The 25875-nt window shown below is 42.0% G+C and overlaps 3 protein-coding genes across 6 annotated transcripts; 2 read left to right on the top strand and 1 right to left on the bottom strand.

Annotated features, from left to right (window-relative positions):
• Positions 1-80: 80 nt before the first annotated feature.
• On the top strand, positions 81-21631 carry cers5 (ceramide synthase 5). 4 transcript variants are annotated; one of them, XR_015106393.1, is made up of 11 exons: positions 81-380; positions 10320-10425; positions 12638-12768; positions 12976-13033; positions 13126-13176; positions 14190-14282; positions 17371-17499; positions 17572-17678; positions 18517-18673; positions 19975-20144; positions 20743-20879. XR_015106393.1 is itself a non-coding variant. In XM_086149815.1 (10 exons), exons 1-10 carry the CDS (start codon positions 208-210, stop codon positions 20905-20907), a joined length of 1170 nt encoding a protein of 389 aa, XP_086005941.1. In that variant the 5' UTR covers positions 81-207; the 3' UTR covers positions 20908-21631. The 4 variants fall into 4 exon arrangements, 2 of the variants coding, with proteins under 2 accessions (XP_086005941.1, XP_086005942.1); XR_015106394.1 differs by lacking the exon at positions 19975-20144 and having other exon boundaries at positions 18210-18673; positions 20743-21631; XM_086149815.1 differs by lacking the exon at positions 19975-20144 and having other exon boundaries at positions 20743-21631.
• On the bottom strand, positions 21608-23501 carry cox14 (cytochrome c oxidase assembly factor COX14). Its single transcript, XM_086149823.1, has 2 exons — positions 23135-23501; positions 21608-21996 (listed from the first exon to the last, which is right to left on the bottom strand). Exon 2 carries the CDS (start codon positions 21984-21986, stop codon positions 21810-21812), a length of 177 nt encoding a protein of 58 aa, XP_086005949.1. The 5' UTR covers positions 21987-21996; positions 23135-23501; the 3' UTR covers positions 21608-21809.
• Positions 23445-25415, top strand: bcdin3d (BCDIN3 domain containing). Its single transcript, XM_086149819.1, has 3 exons — positions 23445-23751; positions 24430-24981; positions 25246-25415. The coding sequence occupies exons 1-2, from the start codon at positions 23539-23541 to the stop codon at positions 24979-24981; spliced, it is 765 nt and encodes a 254-aa protein (XP_086005945.1). The 5' UTR covers positions 23445-23538; the 3' UTR covers positions 25246-25415.
• Positions 25416-25875: the final 460 nt, after the last annotated feature.

The raw sequence follows: 25875 nt of genomic DNA on the forward strand, positions 1-25875 counted from the left end.
ATGCTTTTAATTTTGAAATTCTTCCCGGAAGTCTAATACTTGCTTCTTGACTCTGGTGCGGTAAAGTTGAGTGTAGCAAATCATCATTCGGCGGCCCCGGGTGGAGGGAGACGTTCAACAAGTTCCTCTTAGCTTCCCTCTCTTTAAAAAAACACAAACAAACATTAAAAAAACTATATTTTTTCTCGGAAATACCCACAGTGGAACATGGCTGCCTTTTCAGCCTGGTTTTGGAACGAGAGGTTTTGGCTGCCACACAACGTAACCTGGGCGGATTTGGCAGAGCAGCCTCCCGGGGTGGAGTATCCCAAAGCCGGACACTTGTTTACAGCCTTGCCGCTAGCTTTGGGAATTTTCGCCGTTCGGATAATGTTTGAGAGGTTCGTATTGTCTCGTAAGTGAACGGGAAATAACCCCACCCCATAAAATATGTTTTACTTGAAAAAAGAGGAAAAGTTTTTTTTTTTCTTTCTTTAATTAACAGTCGAGATTTGGCTGCTGCCGAGTGATGGGTAGCTAGCAGGAGGAAGCACCAGTAGTGTTTATCACCTCGTTTGCCCGGCAGTTAATTTCCTCATCTTTTCTAGTTTCACTACCTTAGAGGACTCTGAACCTCCCACCACCACGCCACAACACACACCTTTATATTAAGTTCTGGTTAAAACGTTGCATCCTCCTGCAAAACGTTTGACTATATATGTGTGTTTGCATGACCTTTAACATGCCCCCCCCGGCTGATCTCCATATAATATTTAGTTCCTCACTTTAGGATTGATGTGAGGAAAAAGCAATGGACTTTTCAAAAGTCAGGGGGCTAAGGGTTGGGGGGGAGAGGGGTGATGTTTTCCCTCAGGTTTCACAAGATCTTCTCAATATCTCCCATTAACCGTGATGGGCCCGCAAGGTGCAGTTGCGTTTGTCAGATCTCATTTCAAGAAAGTTGTGTGTAAAGGGTTGTGGTAATTGACCCTGTTCAATGTGCGCTCTAGACAGTGGGCTGGCAGGAAAAACCCACGCCCACCAGCGGGTTTGGGTCACAGTCACGTGTTGCTGCATTGCTAGATACAATGCAATTTTTTTTTCACGTGTAGACCCACCTCTCAGCTTCACACTATGTCAGAAAACACTGTTCACATCAGTTTATATTTGATGAGTTGTTGTTTTTTTTAAAGAAAAGTAGTGCCATCTGATGGACTTATAGCCATTGATCATATAGATTAATTTTTTTTTTTTTTTTTTTTTTTTTTGTGCGCAGACTGTGTCAACCCAAGCCTCCATAGATATCTGCATTTTGACTCCCAACTTATACAGTTTCTGCTTTTTACAGTGCCCCGATTGCTTGACAGGGGTTGCAATGTTCGCTGGGATAGTGGTTGGGTGGGGTTTTCTGGAGACCTTAGCAAAAGGGGAATAGAAAACAGGGTTTTTGTTTCACCAACATCCTTAAGACGGCTGTAAATCTGTTGAAGGAGAGAATGAAGAGCAGGGATTTGTTCTTAAAGTCTTGGGCATTGAGAAAAAAAAAAGCTCATTCTTGCACTGATGATTATCAGGACGATGGCAGGCTTCTTGTTTGCTGTGGTGAAGTCAGTCAGAGGTCAGGTACAGTGTCGGGAAAAATGTGATACCACGCACTGAATGTGCGTTCATACCAGATGAATACCAAACGGTGTGTGTGGTTTGACCAAGATTTGGGAAATATGAGCATGTGTACTCTGTAACTGTGGAGTTTTTATTGTAATCCAATATCCCTGGTGCTACAATAAAAGGCCACCAACTCTTGCTGATACTATTCAACTCTTAATGTTTTCATAATTTTCTGCTTTGAATTCCTATTAAGTTATCAGCAGGTTCAGTGGTCATCTAAGCTTATCTGCTTGTCACACATATACTTTATTGGTATGAGGGTATATTTGCACAGATACTGTATGAAAACCATCACACGCAAATGCTTTGTTGTTCGCCAGCTTCCACTTTCTGTTCACTTACCATATAGAAGTGAGGCCATTGAGCCAAATCTGACCCTTGTGAGATGGGTTTTATGTCAATTCAAACATCTTGGAGCAAGCCACTGTAAGCGGTAGAGAAATTAATTTTCCGGGCCTTTTTTTGAAAGCAGAGGATGTTGGTTGGTCGACAGGCTGTCCGGCATGGTCAGGGCGCTTTTGACAAACTGTGGCTCAGAAGACACTCATGAGGAAGACAGTCATTTGACCCAGTTTTCCCTTGCCCGGACGCGTGTCACTGGGGTGTATCCCTGGAGCCAGGCCCGGGGGCGGAGCTCGGGGTGAGCACCTGGTGGCTGAACCCTCACCCATGGGGCTTAGCCGGGCACAGCCTGAGGCAATGAGATGGGTCCCTCTTTCCCTGGGCTGACCACCCACAGGAAGGGCCTAGTGGGTCGGGTGCAGTGTGACCCAGGTGGTAGCTGGAGCGCGGGACATTTCCAGTCTGATCCTCGTCTGCAGAAGCTGGCTCTTGGAACATGGAATGCTACCTCAGTGGATGAGGAACGCCCCCCCCCCCCCCGATCTGAACCCGAGTAGTGTTTCGTTATTGGACTTCTGTGCTCGGCACGGATTGTCCATAACAAACACTATGTACACAAACGTAACGTGAGGGTCTGCTGGGAACATCTAGAGCTTCAGAGTCCCCTCTCAGCAGGAGTTTCAACTCCCACCTCCGGCAGAACTACAACCACGTCCCTAGGGAGGATTCCATTGTCGGACCAGAGCTGTAGCCAGTGCCTGTTGGGCGGCAACCCTCCATCCCACTGGTGGACTCCAGCAGTGAGGGATGCCGGCAAACTGAAGAAAGAGTCCCATTGGGCTTTTCTGGCCTGTGGGGCTCCGGAGGCAGCTGACCTGTGCCGGCAGGCCACGTCGCATGTGGCTTGGCTTTGGTGGTTGCCGAGGCAAAAATTCGGGTGTGGGAGGAGTTCGGAGAGACCATGGAGAACAATTTCCGGTGGGCGTTGAGGAGATTCTTGTCCACCATCTGGTGGCTCAGGAGGGGGAAGCAGTGCTATGTCAACACTGGTTACAGTGAGAATGGGGCGCTGCTGGGCTCAACTTGAGATGTTGTGGATCGGAGGCAGGAATACTTCCGAGACCTCCTCAGCCCCGTTGAATTCCCCTTTTTTAACAAGGGGGTTCACCACCGGTGATCTGGAGAAGGCATTCGACTGTGTCCCATGGGCATTCCCGTTGGGGGGTGCTTCAGGAGTATGGAGTACCAGTCCTGCCATACTAGCTGTTCAGTCCCTGTATGATCGGTGTCGGAGCTTGGTCCGCATTGCCGGTTGTAAGTTAGACCCATTTATGGTGAGAGTTGGACTCTGCCTTTGTCACCGATTCTGTCCATAGCTTTTATGGACAGAATTTGTATGCGCAGCCAGGGCGTCGAGGGGATCTGGTTTGGTTGCCGCAGGATTAAGTCTCTGCTTTTTGCAGATGATGAGTTTCTGTTTCCCTCTTCAAGCCATGATCTCCAGCTCTCACTGGAACGGTTAGCAGCCGATTGTGAAGCGGCCAGGATGAGAATCAGCACCTCCAAATCCGAGACTATGGTGCTCAACCGGAAGCGGGTGTAATGTCCACTCCAGGTTGGGGAAGAGGTCCTGCCCCAAGTGGAGGAGTTCAAGTATCTTGGGGTCTTGTTGACGAGTGAGGGAAGGATGGAGCAGGAGATTAACCGGCAGATTGGTGCGGCGTCTGCAGTGATTGGGCTCTATACCGGTCTGTCGTGGCAAGAAGGAGCTGAGCCAAAAGGCAAAGCTCTCAGTTTACCCGTCGATCTACGTTCCCACCCTCACCTATGGTCACGGGCTGAGGGTAGTGACCAAAAGAACGAGATCGTGGAGAAGTTCGGTCATCTGAGAGGAGCTCTGACAGCCACTGTACAGCCACTGCTCCTCCACATAGAGAGGAATCAGATGAGGTGGCTTGTGCATTTTATCAGGATGTATCCTGGATGCCTCCTGGGGGAGGTATTTCGGGCATATCCATTTGGGAGGAGACCACAGTGAAGACCCAGGACACGCTGGACGGACTATGTCTCCAGGCTGGCCTTTGGGTTTCCCCAGAGGAGCTTGGACCATGTGGCGGGGGAGAGGGAGGTCTGGGCCTCACTGTTTTTGCTGTTGCCCCCACAAACCAGCTCCTAATAAGCAGGGGAAGATGGATGGATGGATGGATGGATAAAACAATCAGCTCTCTTGAGCTGCTTGCAGCCTATGATACATTCAAGTACCACTTGGATATATAGGTTTTCTAGATATTTTGCCGCTGTCAAGTAAAAAATGCTGTTGTCACATCAAATGTCTGCAATTTAATTTCAGACAATTATTTTGTTGTTACCCACAGGTTGTCACCGAACTGGTTTCAGAAAGCCGCGCTTGTCACAGATCAGTAGAAATCCATGATGTTGTAAATATACAAGCACAAGTATTTGAATGGAACATTTGCGGAATGCCTCCTTAGTACCTGTGGCCTTACCCAGCCTCAAATACCCTAAATTGTTATGTATGAAAATGACAAAATGACATGATAAATATTTGCAAAAGAGGATGTTGGAGGACAACGCTGGATATCTGATGGGGAATATTCACACTGAACGTTACTTAGATAAGATAAGATAAACTTTATTGATCCCCATAGGGGGAATTTCTTTGTCCGCGCAGTGAACGGACATGTGGAAAAGGTGATTTTTAATCCCAGTTATTGATACAATATTAGCAGCTGTCAACCTGCTTCCTCCTGCCACTGACTCCGTCTTGGAGAGGACCAAATAATAGGGTCCAAATTTGACTTGATCATCGTGATGTCACGGGGTTTAGACTCCATCCCTCTGGGCTTTCGAGAGCAGATTTTCTACCCGACACCTGGCCCATCCTAATATGTCATCAGGCCAAGTCTGTTCAACCCAGTTGCGGTTTAGTAGTTTTTTTGTGTGTGTGTAACTCTCACACACTGGAGGCCTCGTAGGAGAGCGGCTGAGGAATTTGTCAGGACATCTGTGTCCTTTTGCTGTCTCTGTCCAGCACGTGACGTTAGGCGACATTATCACACACCCTCCTCCCACCTTGCCTAATGACTCCATTCATTTTTCCCGGGAAAAAAAAAGAAAAGTCACGCCACAGTCTGTTGCCACTCTCTTCTCTGCAGAAGCCAAACAGGCCACAATGTTCTTACCAAGATATTGCACGTTCTGAAATGCTCCTCCCGCAAAGCTGGTAGCAGCAATACCGTCCGCTATTTTAATACTCATGTAACTTTTTCTGTAATAGGGATAAGGCTTTAACTGTATGTAAGTGGCTCCAGAGCAACATACTTATTTGCCGGCTGATGCTTGGAAATGACTAATTTAATGCCTGTTGCAATTAAAGATCTTTGTATCAGGAAGATCAGCTCTGAAGGTTTGAAAGCCTAGCAGGAAATCTAAAGTCATTTGGGCACTCCATTTTTACTTTTTGAGATTTTTTTTTTTTTTTCCTATACTCTTGGTATGACACCACTGTGAAAGACTAAACCTTGAAATGTTCAAAACCAACAGGTACTCCCTCATTCATTGTGGTATACTGGTCTTTTCAGCCATAAGCTGGCTTTGACTCATCACGTTTCCTCTGAGAATGAAGGAACATGGCAGGTTATCTTGCTGGCTGTTGAGGCTCAGAAATCTATAGTGTGTGTTTATAAAAATAAAAACCACACACTTCAAATACGTGCCCATTTACTTGCCTTCTGTCATTCTGTGCAAATATTTGTAACAGCAGAGAGGAACTTTTCTTTCTCCTCAAAAGGCACAGGTCCGTTTTTACCCCGCTCTCGCTCATTACTATTTCAGGATCCCTCTTACCTGGAGGCAGTTCCTTTTTGTGACGCCCGTCCTCAGTTCAACGCGGCACGCCTCCTCCATACTAGTTCCTTCTTGTCCGGTCTTGATCATTGCTTTGCCCGAGGCGATTACTTCATATGAGCAGGAGCAGGGCATATTTTTGCATGCATCCCAAGATCCCCTTTCCCGGGTCCGCCATTTTTGGGAATTTCAAACTGAGTTGTGTGTGTGCCTGTTTGTGATTATAAGTGCTATCTTACCGCTTGATCCACCCCGTATGTGCTGTCTGTCAGAGCCCTTCAGGACGTGGTTGTGCTGCAAGTGAAATGTTGGTTTAACAAAGCTATAACTGTCCATTCCTTGACATACTCTGCTGCTAATTTCAGAATACATTGTAGCTTCACAAGTGCAGTGTAAGTCGCGGTTATCTTCATCACTGTGCTATGAATAGCTTGATACCTCAGCTGAGGGCCCTAGGACTGGAAAGTTTTTTGTTTTTTTGTTTCCCAGCGCAGCGTCAAGGTCGCGATGCAATCCTCTCTCCTCATAGACATCACATATACAAGCTTCTGTGTTTACGCCCCCCCCTGCTCCTGGGTCCGGCTCTCTGCAAATGGGGGGGAGGGAAGGCTTTGTGTACGCATGAGTGCAAGGGTCCTGAGGAGGAGCAGGGATGTTTTGACATTTGACAAAAATAGACAATCCTCTCGCTTCTGCCTCCCGCTGCTGCTGCTGCTGGAAAGCTGATGTGATGGCAGGCTTGGGCCTGTAACCTCGGAAAGTGTGTTTTTACAGCGAGTTGCGACAGGAGAAGCGTGCGTTGGCAATATGGTGATACTACAGGAAACACCATTTTAGGAATGCAAATGAAAACGTGATAGTCGAATAATGTCAAAAGGAATTTGTCTTTACTGTTTAGTACCTTCCCCCTGGTTCTGTTTCCTCTTTGTTTAATGGAGGTATTTATCATCTGGCAGTAACATCTATTGTGAAATTTGGAAACAAAGGACAAAGTACCGGTATTTAAATTTGGGACTCGCGCTGTCCATCGTTACTGCTGGCTACAAAACCAAGTCTGGCTTACCATCTGCAGGCCACTGGCTCAGTGTGAACACAGCATAAACACCTCAGCAACGGCTCCTCGCTGGCCAACTATCGGTGCTCGGTCATATTTGGCCACACCGAAAACAGGCCGGAAGCTCATTCAGCATTTTCTCACAATGAACTGTCTTGTTTCACATTATAGTTTACTATAGTTTTACTTTGTTTTAATATTTTATGTCTTTCGTAAACCACCATATCAGTGCAGGACAGTGTGGCCCGCTCTGGATCCCACTTCAAGCCAGTGGGACCTGCAGTAAATCCTTCAGGAAGTGAGTGAGGGGTTCAGAGACCTGCAACCATAAATGGTCAGATAGTCCCAGTCAAAAGTTGCAAATCGGGTATCTGTCAAATATAGCTTTTGAAGCACCACATGCCCCAGGTGCACGAGAACACATCCGACATCTTAATGCTGAACTTAACTGGTCCCTGCAGGCATTATTCTTATGTTCTCATCGTTTGACCCTTTATCATAAAACTTCTCATTGAATATTTTCAAGTTTTCTTTTTTTTTGTGTGAAGTGAAACTGCCCTTTTATAGGTCACTTACACAACTTTGGAAAAAATATCCAATATAAGTAATTGATAATAATACTATTATTAGGATATGAAGGTAGTTGGTGTGAGAGAGGAGGATACAGAGAATGGGTTAGATGGAGAACGTCGATTCGCTTTGGTAACCCCTGAATGGAGGAGGAGAATATTATTATTATTAATATTAATATCAATATTAATGTTAATGTTAATATTAATATCATATATTAGGCATTGTTAGTATAAAATTGGCAGATATAAGGAGCTGTAAAAATTACTCCACACCCCCAACACACACAAACATACTTTCTTAAGCATATTTTTCACCGCTCTAATCTCCACACCATCGGGAGAAGTGAGTTGCAAATCTGGTTTGTGGTGATACTGGAGAACAAGGAAGGCAAGAAGTGCGAGGGGCACTTAAAAGAATGCTTTCTCTTTTGTACATGTCTTTTCTTTTTTTACCCTCGTGTTGCACAATAATGTGGAAAACCCAGATTAAATTTCAGGCTAAATGCAGCCCCAGGTGATATTTTATTGTTTTTGCATCTTTCCTAGGTATGGAGCTGTGAGCGCAGGCCGGTTTTGATATTTTTGCTCAGGCTTAGTTAAATAAACAGCTGATGAGAGTTTATTTTCTAAAGAGGTGACGACGACTCTTGAGGTTCTTGGGTGACAGATGATGTTTGGATTAAATGATGAGTTTTCCCATGCCAAACTGCGCATATGAACAAAACATTTTTGTTATATTTCTGTCCTACATCATATTTCTATTAATGAGCATAAATTTAATCTCAGATATTTTTAAAGTATCTTTGAAAAAAAATGGCTTCCTCAGTTTAATTCATTGATGAAGTTCACCACCAGAACACAACAAGGTCTAAATGAAAACTCCTCTTTTGTTTTTCCAATTGTTTGTTAACCTTGATCTCCGATTGGATTAGTTAAACACATCCTCTAACTGTGTTTGAATTGGATTTCATGAGTCAGCGAACGCCAAGAGGGCTTTACTATTCAGTGAGTTTGCAGATATAAATAGATTATGGGGATTCAAAACAGAGTTGTTAGATTCAGTAAACCTGTTTTTTTAATTTTTGTTATTTTTTGATGACTAAAATCTTTGAGTCTTGCAAATCCTAAAGTATGGGGGGTTTAGAGGAAACTGTCCCTCTTCTCCTTTTGAGATTCTGACTGGTTGAAATCAAATTTGTATTAATTTATTTAAGCTCTTCTTATGCATTTATATTTATATATAATTTATATATCTTTTATTTATATTAACATTAATTGTTATTGCTGCGCTGCTGTGACAATCGAATTTCCCATATGGGGATCAATAAATTATTATTATCTATTATCTAATCACTCCACTTTGACCCACTCCACACAATTGGGCGTACTGCTCTCTGCAGCACATCGCTACCCGTATTCTACAGTCATGGCCAAAAGTTTTGAGAATGACACTTTCACAAAGTCTGTTCCTTCAGGGTTTTTAGGTGTTTGCCAGATGTTTCTATAGTTGTGCCATTCTCAAAACTTTTGGCCATGACTGTACTAATATTCTCCTTTTGATTTAAGTGGCTGGGTCATTCCCGGAGAGCTGTCTCCAATCATATGTAGTTTAAACTCTCAAAGGTACCTCCGCATAGAAATCAGTTATTATACTTTGTTTTAATTTTGGACTTCCTGTTTGAGTTTCTGCGCTTGAAGACATACCATGCATCTTTCAAATGCTGTTCAACTGAACGTGGATGACGCCCCCTACCCCCTTCAGCTTTCTGTGTATCTAGATTACTTTTTTACCCTCACAGGTCAGTGAGTAGCATGAGGGGTGCAACTACATTTATTTTATAGATTTGACGGTGATATTTAATTCAATTTTTATGTAGGATGTTCCCCATACTGTGCGTTTCAAACAGATTTCCTGCTTACAATCGCATTTTCAGTCACCAGCTGTGAAAGGTTGTTTTCAGAACTGTAATTGATTAAAACATATCTAAAGTCTTCTGTGTCAAAGGAGTGACTGACCAACCTGGCTTTTAATGAGCATTAAAAAAGAATTCCTATCAGTGCTTAAATGTGAAGTAGCTTGGGGGTGAAAAAAACATTGGGGAAAACCTAATGAAAATCGCATAAAAAACCTAATGAAAATCGCATAAAATGTTTATTCAGTTTTTATTTTGAATGCTTATATTTATGTTATATTTATATTTATATATGTTTATATTTTCAAAATGTTTTCCTTTCTCGTAATATTTATCATTTTATTAGGCCTTATACTTGAGTCTTACTTAGGGCATACTATCAAGAAATGCCCTTGGCATCACCAGAACCTCTGCACGCTGCTGGTTGACGGTTTAGCGCAGGAATCCTGTTTGGGTGGATACACTGGAGTTTATCCGCACATCGTTTGTGTCGGAAAGCCTTTTAAGCAGATAGTAATCAGGGCCGCTGTCACCTACAGTGGGTAATTCAGGGCGATAAACCTGGATAGTGCACGTACACGCATTTTAAGAGGTATCAGTTCGTCCCTGAGCATGCTTGGAGTGCTCACTACATCTGGTCAGATGAACATCAGTCCAGCCAAACTCTTAATTTCCTTCCCCGCTCAACACGACAGCTAGGTCACAATCCGAATCCACTGGCAGGGTAGACTTAAGGTCACTGTGTTCCCATCAGGACGGAACCACTGGGGAATTTGAAGCAGTTTGTTGCCTGGTAGTTTGAAATTCATGTTGTGCGTGTCTTGCCCTCAGATTTCCGGAAGGAGCAGTTAACATCCAATCTGAAAGCTCTAACCGCAAGAGGAACCCCCCCACACGCCTCTGATTTCTTGACCTCTGTCACAGATTTATTGCTGGTACCTGTGCGAGGAGCCTCCATATTCACCCGGGTGTCGGCCGAAGAGCTCAGCCCAATGCAGTGCTGGAGAAAGTTTTCACATCAATCACAAAGGTTTGTTTTCCTTATTTTCACAAGCGTATTGTTCTGTTATCTAATTCTGTTATCTACTACAGTGCGGAAATAGTTCCGCACTTTAGATGAACCTTTTTTACATTTTCAGCTATTCTGTTAATTTTTATTTTTAAAATGCTTACCATCACCAAGATTTGCCCCCTCTCTCATCCCATCAACTCACCCTCACCCTCACCCATTCATGCTACATTAAAAAATATTCTCCATCATATCAGTTCCAAAATGTTGATTTGTTGTCATCTAGAAAATATTTTAACATGCCAAAACTCATTTTATTTATTCATGTACCGTAATTTCTGGACCATTGAGCACACCTGAATCCCCATCAACTAAAAATAAATCAGTTACTATATGTGTACATATATAGGCTGCACTTGTCTATAAGCTGCGGGTGTCCATGTTGCAACATGAAGTATTTACACAGAAAGATGTTGCACAGACACATTTGTTTTAATTTTTTATTAAATACATCTACCAATACTTACTTGTTTTTTTTTCCCTAAACAGTGCCTGTAACATGGCAGATGAAAAAGATTAATAATAAATAACACAAGGAAAAGTCCATCCATCCATTTTCTGACTACCACTTTGTCATACCCAAGCTGATCGCTATCTTCGTCTTCCTCCTGCATGCTAAATCCATTAATATCGTCTTCTTTAGTGTTGGAATTGCACAGCATCAGAATTTCACAGTAATTTCATTGGTCTGATGTGACAAGGCTAAATATTTTGACGGTATGGATTTTGTTACCCCCCAAAAAAACATAAATAAACTGCAGTGTTCAAAGCATGTGAAAAATGTAGTGGCTTATAGTTTGGAAATGATGGTATTCATTCATTCATTTATTATATTCCGCTTATCCTGCACTCAGGGTTATGGGGATGCTAGAGTGTTATTTTGTTTTATGATATTTTATTTTTTTTAATTTAATAGAATTTTATTTTATATTTTTTATTTAATGCTAAATCCTCATTTTCTTATATCCTCCCGTTTTAAGCACCAAATAGGACAAGTTCTACAGCTTTTCAGAGAGACTGTTTTACAGGCCAGTCAATAAGGGGAATGGAAACTTATTATTCTTTTTTTAAATCATATTGTTGTTACTAACAGTGCAATAACAAGTGTTAGATTTTTTTTGGGTCAACTCCGATTCCGTTGTAGGAAAAGGCCTGTGGTGCAGTAGCAGCGGCTACCTCATAATATCAAGTGGGGCCATTTTTGTCAGAAATTGTCCGACTTGCCTGGAAAGTAAACAAAAGTCCCACATTTTGTATTTAATGTTTATTGTGAGGTTTTATCTTTTACACATTGTCTAAGTGAGGCCCCTATTTTATCTAAAAGGAAAAAAAGATAATATTGATAATGATTTGCAATGACCTGAATGTTTAGATGACGAGATGTTATTTTTTAATGTGTGTATTATATTAATAGTATTATATGTTAATAATACTAGTTATATATTTATAGCATTATATTTTATGATATTATTTTCCTTAACCTCTTAAGTCTGAATAAACATTCCCAGATGAGCAGAATGGCTCTTTTGTAAGTTTGCAAAAGAATATTGGAACATATTTTACTGTCATCAACACAATTAATTGAATTTACGGTTTTACCCTTAGAGAATAGTTAAAAGTTGGTCTCCAGGGTGGTTGTTATGGGGGAAAAAATTGTATTTTTGATATTCAGCCTCTTCCTGTTTCCTGATATGCATCCAGTATGCATACAGTACATTTCACCTCATATGAAGTATGACATCTTAGAACTTGCTTATTTTGGGAGGATTTCTGTATAAGTTGTTGCAAATTTTTTCGTTACGGCCACTCTATTCCCCGCAGATAGTTAAGCCATTCTCACTGACTCTCTCGAATGTCCCGCTGATTTTTAAAGTGGATTTTCCAGGGATAATCTCTGATCTCAATCACTGTGGCGTTTCTCTGGATTAATTTTTGGAAAAAATTAAATTCGATTTGCTGAGAAAGGGAAGTCGTTGTCAAATTAGAAATATAAGAAAATTCACTAAATTCGCAAAACACTCAAAATCCCTGGAAAAAAAGTTATTTACTGGCCAGAAAAAAACAAAAATCAAGGATGCAAAATCTCAGTCAACAGTGTTTTTAGCTCAGCACCAACATTATTAAGTGGGCTTTTTTCAATCTAATTCTGTTTTTCCCTGTGATCCCCTCACAGAGTCCTGACTCCTTGCATCTGGACGGCCTTTCCAAACAGCTGGACTGGGAAGTGCGAAAGGTCCAGCGCTGGTTCAGGCACCGCAGGAACCAGGACAAGCCCAGCACACACACTAAGTTCTGCGAGAGCATGTAGGTTAAGTGTCTGAGGTCTTCACCTTTGACCTCTTTCTATTTCCTTTCTCTCTCCGAAGACCATTTTTGGCCATTAAGGAGGAGAAAAGAAAAGTTTTCAAGAAAAGAAGAAGGCAATGCAAGAGCTAATACAGATATTTAAAAGATCTGCTATTCTCGTAAATCTGCCATTTTGCATCTTCGCTCATTCCTATCTCCTTCCAGGTGGAGGTTTACATTTTATTTGTGCATATTTATCTATGGCTTCCAGTTTCTGATGCAGGTGAGCCCCATTTCCTCTTCAGCATTGGTCTCAGCTATTCATGAATGTGGATGTATGTGTGCGCCGACCTCATGTTGTGCTAATTGTCGCAGACCCCCTGGCTGACCGACACACGGCACTGCTGGTACGGTTACCCCTATCAGGTAAGCCACAGCCGTTGTAATCCGTTGCTAAAATGTCCATTGAAATCTCAACCAAACGGAGGATGGTGGATAGAATTTCCAGGGGGGCTATGGAGCCAATGCGTCCAATCATCCATTTTCTTTTGTGACTGATAATTTCTATAGTGTGATCACTCACGGTAAAAATAATGTGCGCCATTAGAGGAGCAAGTCTTTTCTATCCCTATATTTTTAACAAAAAAAAAGAAATAAAGAAAAGGGTTTTCTAGTCCTCTTTGAATTGGTATTGATACTTCTGCCTGTGCTGGGGTTGGCGTCACAGGCAAAATCATACAGTCAAAAAGTTGCTCTTCAATATGACAGTGCTTGAAATTATATGCAAATTTTTAAGAATCCATGTCTGTTTAGTCGAAGAGATAGCAGCCTTTTACGACAAATTGGATTTCCTTGTGGAATCTCTCTGACTCACAACTGAAAATAAAACTCACAGGTTGCTGAAAGACACCCAGTTATTTCAATTTCAGTTTGTTTCCAAAAAAAGGAAACTCCAAGGCTGTTCAGTTGATTTTCGCTCAATCCTTCATTTTCTTTCAATTTCACAAGAGTGGAAACAACGCCAGTGTCCCCCAAAAGTCGTTCTGAAGGCAAAGTCTCCTTCAATGTTTCTCAGAGCCCAGGAATACTTTTTACCCCCAAATGTCCAAAACTTTCCAAAACTGTCGGAGGAAAGTAAAGACTCCAGAACATAACCCCAAAGCACTGCTTTTTTCGTTTTGTAAGTTGGTCACAGTCTCGATCAAGGCTTAGTCACGTTATAGACGTGACACGTGCTAGAGCTTCTCATGACTATTGCATAAGCAAACGAGGTCGCCACGGTGACCCACTGAGCCTGGATGTTGGTTGCGGCCGTTCACAACATTGCCGCGAAGCAATCATCACATGCGCAAGATTCGCCGCGGGGTCAAGAAAAAGTATTTCTCATGATCACCTCAGCAGCGCCTTTAGACCAAACCACTGACTCTGCCTCCCCTCAGGCCATGACCCCGGGACTGTACCACTACTACGTGACGGAGCTGGCTTTCTATTGGTCGCTCATGTTCTCCCAGTTTACGGACATTAAGAGGAAGGTGAGAGTCACATCACGGGCCTTGTGTGTTTGGTTAGACCGCACCAGATCCCAATTCTGATTTTAAAAAAACTTCTTCATTTGTTCCTCATTTGACAGCTGCAGTGTGTGTGTGTGTGTGTGTGTGTGTGTGTGTGTGTGTGTGTGTGTGTGTGTGTGTGTGTGTGTGTGTGTGTGTGTGTGTGTGTGTGTGTGTGTGGGTGTGTGTGTGTGTGTGTGTGTGGGTGGGTGTGTGTCCAGGCGCGTGCACATAATATAGGCCTCGCTTTGGTCGCCTCACATTCAGAATGAACTCTGTTAGAAGCTCTCGGAGTCGTGTCATCTCGGGATCACATGTTCATTTGTTTTTTCTTTTTGATTTCTCGTTGGAAGGGGGCGGCTGCACTCTGGTCTGTGAAGGCATTGTACTTCCAGCACGAGGGTGCCCGCCGTCATGTGACTGCGGGATAGTTCAGGACTAAATCTGTTCTAATTAGAGAAATTCCTCCGAGTAGCAGAGTGCTAAGAGTTGGGAGTTTTGTTTTGTGGCATTTCACTTCATTTCATTTCCCCTTGCACGAAGCAGCAGCATTGTTTTTCATTCAATAATGACTAGCTTATGGTCTTATATTAACCTTATTCAGTTGGTCTGATTAATGTATTTGTGTTTTTGCCCACGATCCTCTATTCTCACAGACTAACGTCTTATTTCTTGTAATAATACAATGACCTAAATATTCATGTTACATATGACCAATCATCAAATTTCATCAAAGTAAAACTGAAAGATCAATTGCTTTAGTGAGAGGTTTAAATAGACATATATATGTGTGTGTGTGTGTGTGTGTGTGTGTGTGTGTGTGTGTGTGTGTGTGTACACGTATACAGTGTAGAGAACAAGTATTTGATACACCGCTGATTTTTCATCTTTTCCTACTTGCAACGTATGCAGAGGTCTGTAATTTTTTTCATAGTTACTCTTCAACTGTGAGTGACGAAATCTAAAACAAAAATCCAGAAAACACATTATATTATCTTTAAGTAATTAATTTGCATTTTATTGCATGACATAAGTATTTGATCACCTACCAGCCAGTAAGAATTGTGGCCACTTGGTGAGAAGGCAACAGCTGTTGGCACAATTATTAGAAAAATGAAGAAGTTCATGATAATGGTCAATTTCCCTCGGTGGGGCTCAATGAAAGATGTTCCCTCGCGGGGCATCAATGATCATGAGGAAGGTGAAGTATTAGCCCAGAACCACACGGCTGGACCTGGTCAATGACCCGAAGAGAGCTGGAACCACAGTCTCGAAGAAAACCATTAGTAAACTTTACGTTGTGATAGATTAAAATCCTGAAGTGCAAGCAAGGTCCCCCTGCTCAAGCTAGCACATGTCCAGGTCCGTCTGAAGTTTGCCAATGACCATCTGGATGATCCAGAGGAGGAATGGAAGGTCATGTAATCTGATGAGACAAAAAGATTTTTTTGGTCTCAACTCCACTCACTGTGTTTGGAGGAAGAAGAAGGATGGATACAACTCCAAGAGCACCATCCCAACCGTGAAGCATGGTGGTGGAAACATTCTTTGGGGATGCTTTTCTGCAAAGGGGACAGGACGACTGCACCGTAATTGAGGGGAGGATGGATGGGGCCATGTATCGCAAGATCTTGGCCAACAATCTCCTTCCCTCAGCCTTGAAGGTGGGCCATGGCTGGGTCTTCCAGCAAGACAATGACCCGAAAAATAGAAAATCAAATCTTAGAGGGAGCTGAAAGTCCGTATTGCCATATTGCCCAGCAACTGCCCCGAAACCTGAAGGATCTGGAGATCTATATGGAGGGGTGGGCTATAATCCCTGCTGCAGTGTGCAAACCTGGTCAAGAACGTGTGTGTGTGTGTGTGTGTGTGTGTGTGTGTGTGTGTGTGTGTGTGTGTGTGTAAGTAAAAGTAGAGGGCTGAAAATTGGAAAACTAGCCTATTTCTCTTTATTGAGATCTGCGTGTTTGTGCTACTCTCTGTTTCTTTCTGTTTCAACTGTTGACCGCAGAGAAAGAAATGCGTCAAAGGGAAGTAGACTCAGATGTCTGGAGTTAAATTCATGATCAAATATGTATTTTATTTGTCTGAGTCTGTTGCTGACATTCACATGTTGTCACTTGTCGGTCAATTTAGTATTGGAATCTAAAATATGAATGGCAAGGCTGATATTTGAAAAGAAAGTACATAAGCACTGCAACTAATGTTTTCTTTCATAATTGAAGGTGCTCAGCTTCAAAGAGCTTTTTGAGATTCGATGGCACCTGGCATATAGTTTATAGTAAGTAGTTTACACAAATGTGCCATTTGACTCTATGAAACTATATATTAGCAAAATTAAACATTCTTTTGGCTCAAAATATTTCCGTTATGTGAGAACCAGATATTGCAGTGACACAGTCACAGGCTCTCATGCTTCAGTGCAATGAAATCAACCCGCTCCTGTCGGCCTGGGCAACAGAACTGTCAGGTGCAAATGTTCACTGCGGCCACCAGTACTTCCTGGTGATTTGCCTCACTTCTTTAGAACAGGATTTGCCGCTTTCAGACAAAGAAAACACCTTTATTCAAACAGATTGCAATGAGATCATCTAGCTAACGTTATACATCATTACCTCCGCGGGATATTTCTGTTTATAGGTAATTGATTTAGGTCCACTCTAAAGATGAGAATAAACCGCTTGTAACAAGGTCCTCAATTAATACTTCCTCCCTCAGATGTTAGTTTCACCCTCAGAATTTGTCTTTTTGCATATTAAATCCTCCTCACTGTGAAATTGTCTCTACAGAACAAAAGGTTCCTGTGTTCTCTTCTTCCTCGATATATATATATAAAAGAAGTAAATACATGAATAGAAATATAAAATACATGACTCCCCCAGAGCCTTTGCTTTTCACATGACCTGTCTCATTTTTTTTTTTTTGTTGCTAATCTTTAACATGTAATCTTGCTTGTCATGTGATCACGTCCTGAAGTCTTTTCTCACGTGTTTTTATTTTTACCTTTAAAAATTCAGCTCATTAACACACCGTGCACCTGCTTGTGCTTTTGTCTTGCCTTCGATCGCAGGACTTCTTGATCATGTTCGTCCACCACCTGGCCACGGTGGGCCTGATCAGCTTCTCCTACGTCAACAACATGGCTCGGGTGGGGAGTCTGGTGATGTGCGTCCATGATTCCTCTGACTTCCTGCTTGAGGTTCGTCCTGCTGGGTTTGTCTCAGAAAAATAGGTTGTTTCCTTTGACTCACTCTGTTTTTATTTCCAACAGGCAGCCAAGTTGGCCAACTATGCGAAATACCAGCGCCTCTGTGATTTCCTCTTCATCGTGTTCAGTGTGGCGTTCTTCATTACGAGACTTGTTATATATCCAATATGGTGAGTCAGCTCTTGATACCTGCAATGCCCGAATTGGCAGTTCAGCAAAACAATTTCAAAAAAGTTTTTTTTTGGTGTTTTTCCTGGGAAGTTCCATTTTTGCAGTTTTTCCTTCATTTATTATTTATTTTTGAACGTATTGATTTTTTTAAACAGCTTAGGTTTGCATTTTAGGCAGTTGTTTCAGCAAGGGAATGTATTTTTTAGAAATAATTCAATCATATTTTTATGTTTTTTGTAATTTAGGTGAAATCTCTTTTTAGAAAAATCTGATAATTATCACTTGTGTTATCATAATATTTAACAGATAACCAATGTAACTAATTTACAGTTGATTGTTTTAAAAAAATATTTTTTCTCATATACAATTCTTTGAATTGATCATGAATGATAATTTATGAATGCATTACATATCAGCACAATTTTCATCATGCAAAATTTTTCTGGGATCACTTAGCCTGTACTATCCAACGAGGCCTTTTCCAGCCCCGCCTCTGCGTTGACCCCATGACTCGTATCACCTCCGACCAGGCGCAACGACATCCCCGCCGTGAGGGAGAAGACAGCGGCTGTTTCTCAACTGCGCCCCGGACATTCGGCCTCAAGAGAGAAACACACAATCGTAACCTGAGCAGCGAGATTCAGTGTCTCCAACGCGGACGAGCGATATAGCTAGCGTTGCCAGGGCGGGGAGCTGGCTTGAAATCCATACGCTGCACCGGGGGAGATGGAGCTGATGACAGCCTCCCGTCACTCACCGGGGGGGTTTCTCAGCCCCATCATGAACAGAGCCACGGTTTATACTTAAAGATTTCCTACCCTGTTTTTCGTTTTTCAGGATTCTTAACTCCACAATGTTCGAAAGCTGGGTCATAGTTGGGCCGTTTCCTTCCTGGTGGCTCTTCAACTCTTTACTGCTGGTGCTCCAAGTGCTGCATATCATCTGGTCCTACCTCATAGCCCGGATAGCTGTAAAAGCCATGCTGCGAGGCAAGGTGGGTCACCAGGGAGACCAAAGTCACCCCCTCCTCCCCCCATGGAGTTTGACATGGCTCCGATGGATCTAAAGGGGCTGGAATAAAAGGCTGCTGTTTATAATTTATACCATTGTAATTTGAAGCAGAGACAGTAAGAGTGTGTATCAGGGAACCTGATCCTGAAACAACGTACTACTAAGTTTTAGGTCATTTCTTCAAGATTTCAGATTTCATGCAACCCAGTGTAGCGGTTTTCCAGGAGTTCATATCTTTCCGGTTCATCTGATATTTTGAAAACGATCAGGAGTATTTTTGTCAAAAATGGCTACTGAGTAAATGTTCATATGTATATTTTTCAGACAGAAAAAAAAGAGTAATGTCTTGTTAATCTTGAGATAAGATAAGATATACTTTATTGAGTATAATGAGCAGAGGCGGGCTGGAAATTATTTTGTCACAGCAGCATAACAATCACAGTATCAGTAAAGATGGGTATAAATATAGAGAGACAATTAAAAGATAGCAAAAGACATTCACAAATAGACAGCGGAGTGAACAACTACAAGGATAGGAACAGAAAATCAGATTGGAGAGAAAAAAAAAAGACAGCAAGGTTGAGAACAAAACCATCACGACAACAATAAGGACAAGAACATAAACAGAGTGACAATAGCAATGACAAAGGGCCATTCTCAGCATTATCTTTTCAGTGCTATCTAATCCATAGTCTGTGGTTCACATCCCCTACCTGATAGTCCCTGGTATATATAGTATTTGTCGCATTTTTACAAGTATTTAGATTACCTTAAGCACTTGGGTTGGGAACTGCATGGCAGCTTTAAAGACAGGAGTCTGGGGATTCAGTCAACTCACTATTCGCTTCACGACATATTCAAGGAAAGAAATGGAAACAAATTTAAATTTTCTCATGGATTTTATATATATATATATATATATATATATATATATATATATATAGACACACACACACACACACCTCCAAAAGTGAAACACTGCAAGTCCTTATTTCACTGCAGAAAAATAATGGATATTTCATTATCCTTCCTATTTCCTGGGTGTGGGCACAGTAGTGAGCCCCCTGCCCCCCTCACTCGGTGTGTTGTGTGACGTTTTCAAACGTCCAATCATTGTTGTAGGTCAGCTTTACCCGAACGTGCTGACCCCGAGACTGCCAAGGAGGCCTCTGTTCAGGCATCTGTTTGTCATCAGGGATATTTAGAAAGTGCGGCGTGATGCCGCAGTAGCCCTCGATGAGTTTGCCGCCTCCAGCTGTCCTGACTCTGTCTTTCTCTCTGCAGACGCTGTTTGTTTCCTCCTTCTCTGGAATGAGAGAGGGAGATCCCGTATTTCTGTCTGTCTTTGTCCTCTGATTCTTCCTCCTGCTCCTTCTCCTCGTCCCCCGTCGCCACCACACTCATTTCTCTGCTCGTTCTGTCCGTTTGACAGCTTTACCTCCCCGCTTCTTGCTGTAAGTCTCTCTCCGGTCAGAATTTCCTTTTTTGTTTATTTTTTGCATGTTGTGACGTCATCTTCCATCTTCATCCCCATTCATTGTTTTCAGTTCTTTTAGCCATAAAGTTCAACACCAATTAGGACATGGAGACAGTCAGGTGTCTCACAACCCCACCTTGTGGTTGAAATTTGCTTTTGACGGGACATTTTAGAAGGCGTATAAATATAAAAAACTATTTTCAAATAAATGATGATCGAATGCAATAAGAAGAGAGTAAAATCACAGTGAAACTTCAGGACAAAAATAGGCGATGATTTTAAAATATTCTTTCAATTTATTTCCCAGATTTTTCTTCCCCTTTTCGATCAGATGGTTATTATATCGATTGCATTATATATTATGTCTAAATGAAAATGTGCGAACTGCTGATTTTAAGGCCTTTCTCATCTGATCTGCCAAAATTCACCCGAGGTTGCACTTTGTTATGGAGGTCTTTGAGAAAATTATAACTGCCTAAATTAAAAATTTAGATTCTCTGTAGGGATAGTTTTTCATTTCCTATTTACATTTTGTCGATAACAATCCAGTGTCTTTCACTCCCTCTGCCACACAGGTGTGCAACGACGTCCGCAGTGACATTGAGAGCAGCTCGGAAGAAGAGATGGTTGTCCCCGCCGACGACTTAAAGACGTCCACACAGACTCCCAGGGGGGAGAACGGCACCAACGGCCACTGTGCCACTACCAGACCCCGGTTTCAGAACCACAGTGCCTGGTGACACCAAGGCTGCCCCCCCCCACCCCCCACCCCAGTTCATTCCTCATTCCAGCCAGGTCGAGACATTCCCCCATGACGTGCAAGGATCGTGTCACAGACCCCTCGTTGGTGAACTGACGACAGACACAGAGACACAAGTTGACCCGCAACAGCCCGGGGGGGGTCGTGTGTAGAAATCCGCAGTGGATGTTACTTACATGGCCTCCTTCCTTCAAAACCGCGGGATGTTATTTTGTGCTGAGTTTTCATTGAGTTCCCATGTTCTCTCCCCAGTTTTATTGGTCGGATGAACTTTCGGTTTTCCAAAGGACTAGATTCATGCTGGATCACAGCGGGCGGGGAAACCACTTCTGCTACCAGACATGTCTTTAAGCCATGTGTGAAATGTGTCTTGCGACAAAAAGTAGGAAAACCTGTGACAAGAACTACTCCAAAGTTGTTTTTGCCCTTTGTAATTTAATGTGAATTTGTCCTTTAAATTGTTTTTTTGTTGTTTTTACTGAGTTATTTGTTTTTTTTAATACTTCTGCGACCAAAATGTTTGAATGTGTTTACCACTGCCGATAGAGATATGCAGAAATGAGGACTATACTGAATGTTTATTACTTGAGTGCCTTTTGACAGGTTATTTCCAAATATATTCTGTTGTTGAAGGATAATTATCTTATGGCAGTTTTGTCTTGAAACAGTGTTGCACTATGTTGTGGTTAAAGGCATTTAATATGATTCAAACAGTGGCATTTATTTTGACTTGCGAACACAGACTTTGCACAGGCTCTGGTTCCACATGATATCCTCTACGAATTTTCCCCATTTTTTCCTCCGTATCCTGAAACTGAAAAAGTCCACACAAGAATGTACATCTTCATAATTTAGGGCTGGACAAAAAAAAAAATCAGTTCTTCAGTCTTTTATGACTTCAAGATCCTGGTTTTCTGCCGCCAGTTTTAGCTGCTGCTGCCTCTGCATGTAGCGATATCCCCTCATGGTGCACAGGTAGCCCCCGTAGACCGTCAGCAGCATCATGGAGGCAGAAAATGCCCGATAGCCAATGTCAGCCAGGCGCTTTCCAGAAACCATGACGAGGGTCCTAAGTTAAAAACAAAGACTTACTTTCAGGGTAAGTATGAAGTCAAGTAGGATTTCATTTGTATAGTGCAAAATCCCAACATGCTTTTTTGATCATACTTTCTGCAGTGAGCAGATGTGCACCAGGCTCTTTAATTAAAACGATTGACAGAAACCTAACATTCAATTTTAATTAATCTCATATGAGGTCTAAAAATATGTATGGAATACAGATGTTCCTGGAGAAATTAGTATTGAACCATGGAGGAAGGATTGAGTTAAAAGTAAGTTTATAGTACATCACATAACATAAAAAAGAAATGAATACACTTTTAAGGAAGCTGATATTTTCCAAAAATTAAACAGCATGTTAATTCCTGTTGGAGGCTGCAGAAGGCCCTGTGACTTATTGAATGAGAGAAAAATGTTCACGACTTCTGAAAATTAGTGGTAAATCTCCACGATAGGAATTGTTCAGGAACAAAAATCAAAATCCCCAGTCCTCCTTTTTTTGATGATCATATAAACCTGCTTTTAAAAGAAATCAACACCACTCATTAATTCAATAAACCTTCCTGAAAAGGGGAAGGTTTATTGCATGAATGTTATGGATTAGTTAATGTGTGACCTGGAAAATGAGACCATATAAATCGTCTCAACTTGAAGTTGAGTCAGATATAATTTATCTTGCACCAAATCACAAGAGTTGTCTGATGACCCTATCCATGTCAAGTACAGTCTGGATCACACTTTAGAATGACTTACGAAAACACAACATTTCCCCATGAAAAAGCACTTACAGTGTCAGGGGGAAAGTGGGCAGCCTTCTGCCTCGACCAGTTAGCATTGAGAATGAGTGGTTTGCACAAAACACACACATGAGTAGCGGCTAGCAAAGTACGTCCTATTGAACAATTGGTCAACTTGTGCTCAAACACGTTTGTAGCACTTCATACAACTTTATAATTTGCTTCTTTTTGTGAGAAACGAAGAAAACTTAGGGCAACAGGTAATGACACCTTTCACTACCGAAAGTGTGACAAGGCAGAGGTTGGCGATGCTAGTTTTTACGTCTGACTCGAGATAAACGATAAAGACGCTCCATCGACCTTAAAACGCATCACTTCCTCTTTTAAATTGCGAGTCGTGAACTATCTTACCGTTCACGTTGAAGATCCTGGGCGCACTTCGAAAACCGTTCAATGTCAGTAGGTGAGTATGGGATGGTAGCTGACGCTAACCTTTGGTTCCGTAAGCTACGGAAGCGCAGAGTACCGTTTTCTATTCGTTGGACGAATTCCGGTGAGAGACGTATTAGACGCCCCCTCGTGGCCCGGGGTGGAACACACCTTAATAAGTAGCTCCGTGGTTAGCTTATGTTAGCAGCGCCGCAGCTAATATTTCGCTGTCGTACTCCTTTTAATTTAACACTTTAACTAATGTATTCGGTGAAGTCCGCTCGTTTGCTCCAGTCTGGAAATGTTAACCGTTAGCTAAATAATAAAAGAGGGCGTGTAATGACGCAGTTATAGCCACGCCCGGAAGGAAGCCGTGTGTAGGTACAATGGCCACATGTGAAAGCGTCGAGGTGGACGTCGACGAAAACCCCGGAGAATTCAAAGATCCCGGCGCCGCCCCTTTTGGCAACTTTATCAACTATTATACGTTTAACCCACCGGAGAACCGACTCGGTTTGATTCCTGCGACACTCCTACAGGATTTGGGCTACAGCGACCAAAAGACAACACTGGTGCTGGACGTGGGATGTAATTCTGGGGTACGCTTTCGAGACTCCGATACTTGTAAATGACTTATTTTCCCAGTGAGAGTTTTGACTCCCTCGCAAAAGGGAGAGAAAGTTATTGTATATGAGTGAATGTTTTTATTATTATTTAATACCCACGAATTGGTTGAAAATTCACACGTACGTAAATTCACATGTTCTGCAGTGTTTTGGATGACTCGTTGCTTCCCTCGTGTGGTCATGGCCAGAAATGCACAAAAGCGCAGAACTCAATATTGAATTGAAAATACATGTAATTATTCAAAAATATTTTTTTTATTCCGATCGTTTTTTTCCAAAGAAATTAAAATGTATACATTTTTCTTAAGTTTTATGACAAAAAAAAATGATGGCTTTTTTGTAAATTGAATGTTATGCACAAATGTGTCTCAATTGAGTCCTTGTATTTTTCAATCAAAAATAAAGTGTTAAAGCCAATTTGAAAAATAAACATCTCGATGAAGGCTTGGCACTGTGGTTCAGCCTCACAGCCTTGTTCAGTTCTGACAGTGACCCTTTTTTATGTGGAGTTTGCATGTTCTCTCCATGTCTGTGTTAGTCTCTTGGCTGCCACTGATAATTCTTCAATTTATGCTTTTTACCTGCAGGCCCATGGAGTCTCCATTTCCCTTGTCATGACATCTGTTTGCTTTTTTCCCCTGTGTGCATCAGGAATTAAGTGTAGCCTTTTATAAGCACCTGGTGAAGAAACATGTGAGTGAAGAATCAGATGGGGCCAACGTTCATCTCTTGGGTTTTGACTTGGACGAGAGCCTGATTCAGCGGGCTCAGCAGACCAACCCCCTGCCGGGATGCATCTCCTTCATCCCTCTGGATATTACCGAAGACCCCGCCTTGCTGAATGACTTTCTCCGCCAGCATGGCTGCTCCCGCTTCCACCTGTGTCTCTGTCTGGCTGTCACCATGTGGGTGCATTTAAACCATGGAGACTCGGGTCTGCTGCAGCTGCTCTCTCGCCTCGCTTCCGTCAGCCAGCACCTCCTGCTGGAGGCGCAGCCCTGGAAGTGCTACCGCTCCGCAGCCCGGCGGCTCAGGAAGCTCGGACGTTCAGACTTCGACCACTTTAAGACCCTGGAGATCCGCGGGGACATGAGCGAACGGGCCACGGAGCATCTGGAGAGACATTGTGACATGAAGCTCATCCAGAGTTTCGGGAACACAGCGTGGGACAGGAAACTGCTGCTTTTTAAAAAAAAAGATTAGGTAATTTGAGTGGACTGAACTTTTTTTCATTAAATACATATTTTTATCTCTGCTTTTTTTTCAAGACTATTTTGGGCATTTTTTAAATTTTATTTTTATTATTGTTATTATTATTATTATAGTATTTATTATATTATACTTCATTTGATAATTATCAGAGAAGTTATTTACTTTATTAGACTATAAAAATCATTTTTAAAATAAATGAAAGTAATTTATATTTTTAATTACTGGCATACCAAAGTGATCTCATTGCTATTACAGGCTCTGGACCAATGCAAACTCACCTGTGAGCAGCCATCAGTGATTTTCACAACGAAGCAGAAAAGTTTACTTTATTCTTTTAGGAAAAAAATCTGTTTTTCGTAAACTTTTCTCACATTTCTAAACCAATTGTATCAAAAAATAAAAAAAAATTGCTGCCATTTCTTCTGAAAGAAAGTGCTCCTCTGAATTTCCGATCATAAAATAATACATTTATAAATTGCTTTCCAAAGTGCTGTATAGAGAAGAAACAAGTGTAAAATTAAAAACTAGAATCAAGCAGTTAATACATAACCACTTTAGTTTTGAAAAACAAACAAAAAAAGTTTATACTTTGGCTTGTTAATTTAAATAAAGTGAAGTTAACACTCATGCTGTAAAAGCTGCAGAGAAAAAAAGCTGCATTTCCGTACCTTTGATCCAAGATACATGGATGTTGAAAAACAGGCTTTTGGATATTGTGAAATTACTGTCTTGTCGGTGGAAATGAAAGGGCATGTTGAGGTCGTCACACAAGCGCGTGCGGGCGCACACACACACACACACACACACACACACACACACACACACACACACACACACACACACACACACACACACACACACACACACACACACACACACACACAC

The sequence above is a fragment of the Fistularia commersonii genome, chromosome 7, assembly GCF_037954325.1.
Source record: "Fistularia commersonii isolate RoL2024-O1a breed Wild chromosome 7, RoL_Fcom_v1.0, whole genome shotgun sequence".
Taxonomy (NCBI): Eukaryota; Metazoa; Chordata; class Actinopteri; order Syngnathiformes; family Fistulariidae; genus Fistularia; species Fistularia commersonii.

Coding starts and splice junctions, on each gene's coding strand:
- cers5 (XM_086149815.1), top strand. CDS start 208: ATGGCTGCCTTTTCAGCCTGGTTTTGGAACGAGAGGTTTTGGCTGCCA. Junction 13,177..14,189: donor GGTACGGTTACCCCTATCAG/GTAAGCCACAGC, acceptor GCCTCCCCTCAG/GCCATGACCCCGGGACTGTA. Junction 18,674..20,742: donor AAGCCATGCTGCGAGGCAAG/GTGGGTCACCAG, acceptor TCTGCCACACAG/GTGTGCAACGACGTCCGCAG.
- bcdin3d (XM_086149819.1), top strand. CDS start 23,539: ATGGCCACATGTGAAAGCGTCGAGGTGGACGTCGACGAAAACCCCGGA. Junction 23,752..24,429: donor ACGTGGGATGTAATTCTGGG/GTACGCTTTCGA, acceptor TGTGTGCATCAG/GAATTAAGTGTAGCCTTTTA.
- cox14 (XM_086149823.1), bottom strand. CDS start 21,986: ATGGTTTCTGGAAAGCGCCTGGCTGACATTGGCTATCGGGCATTTTCT.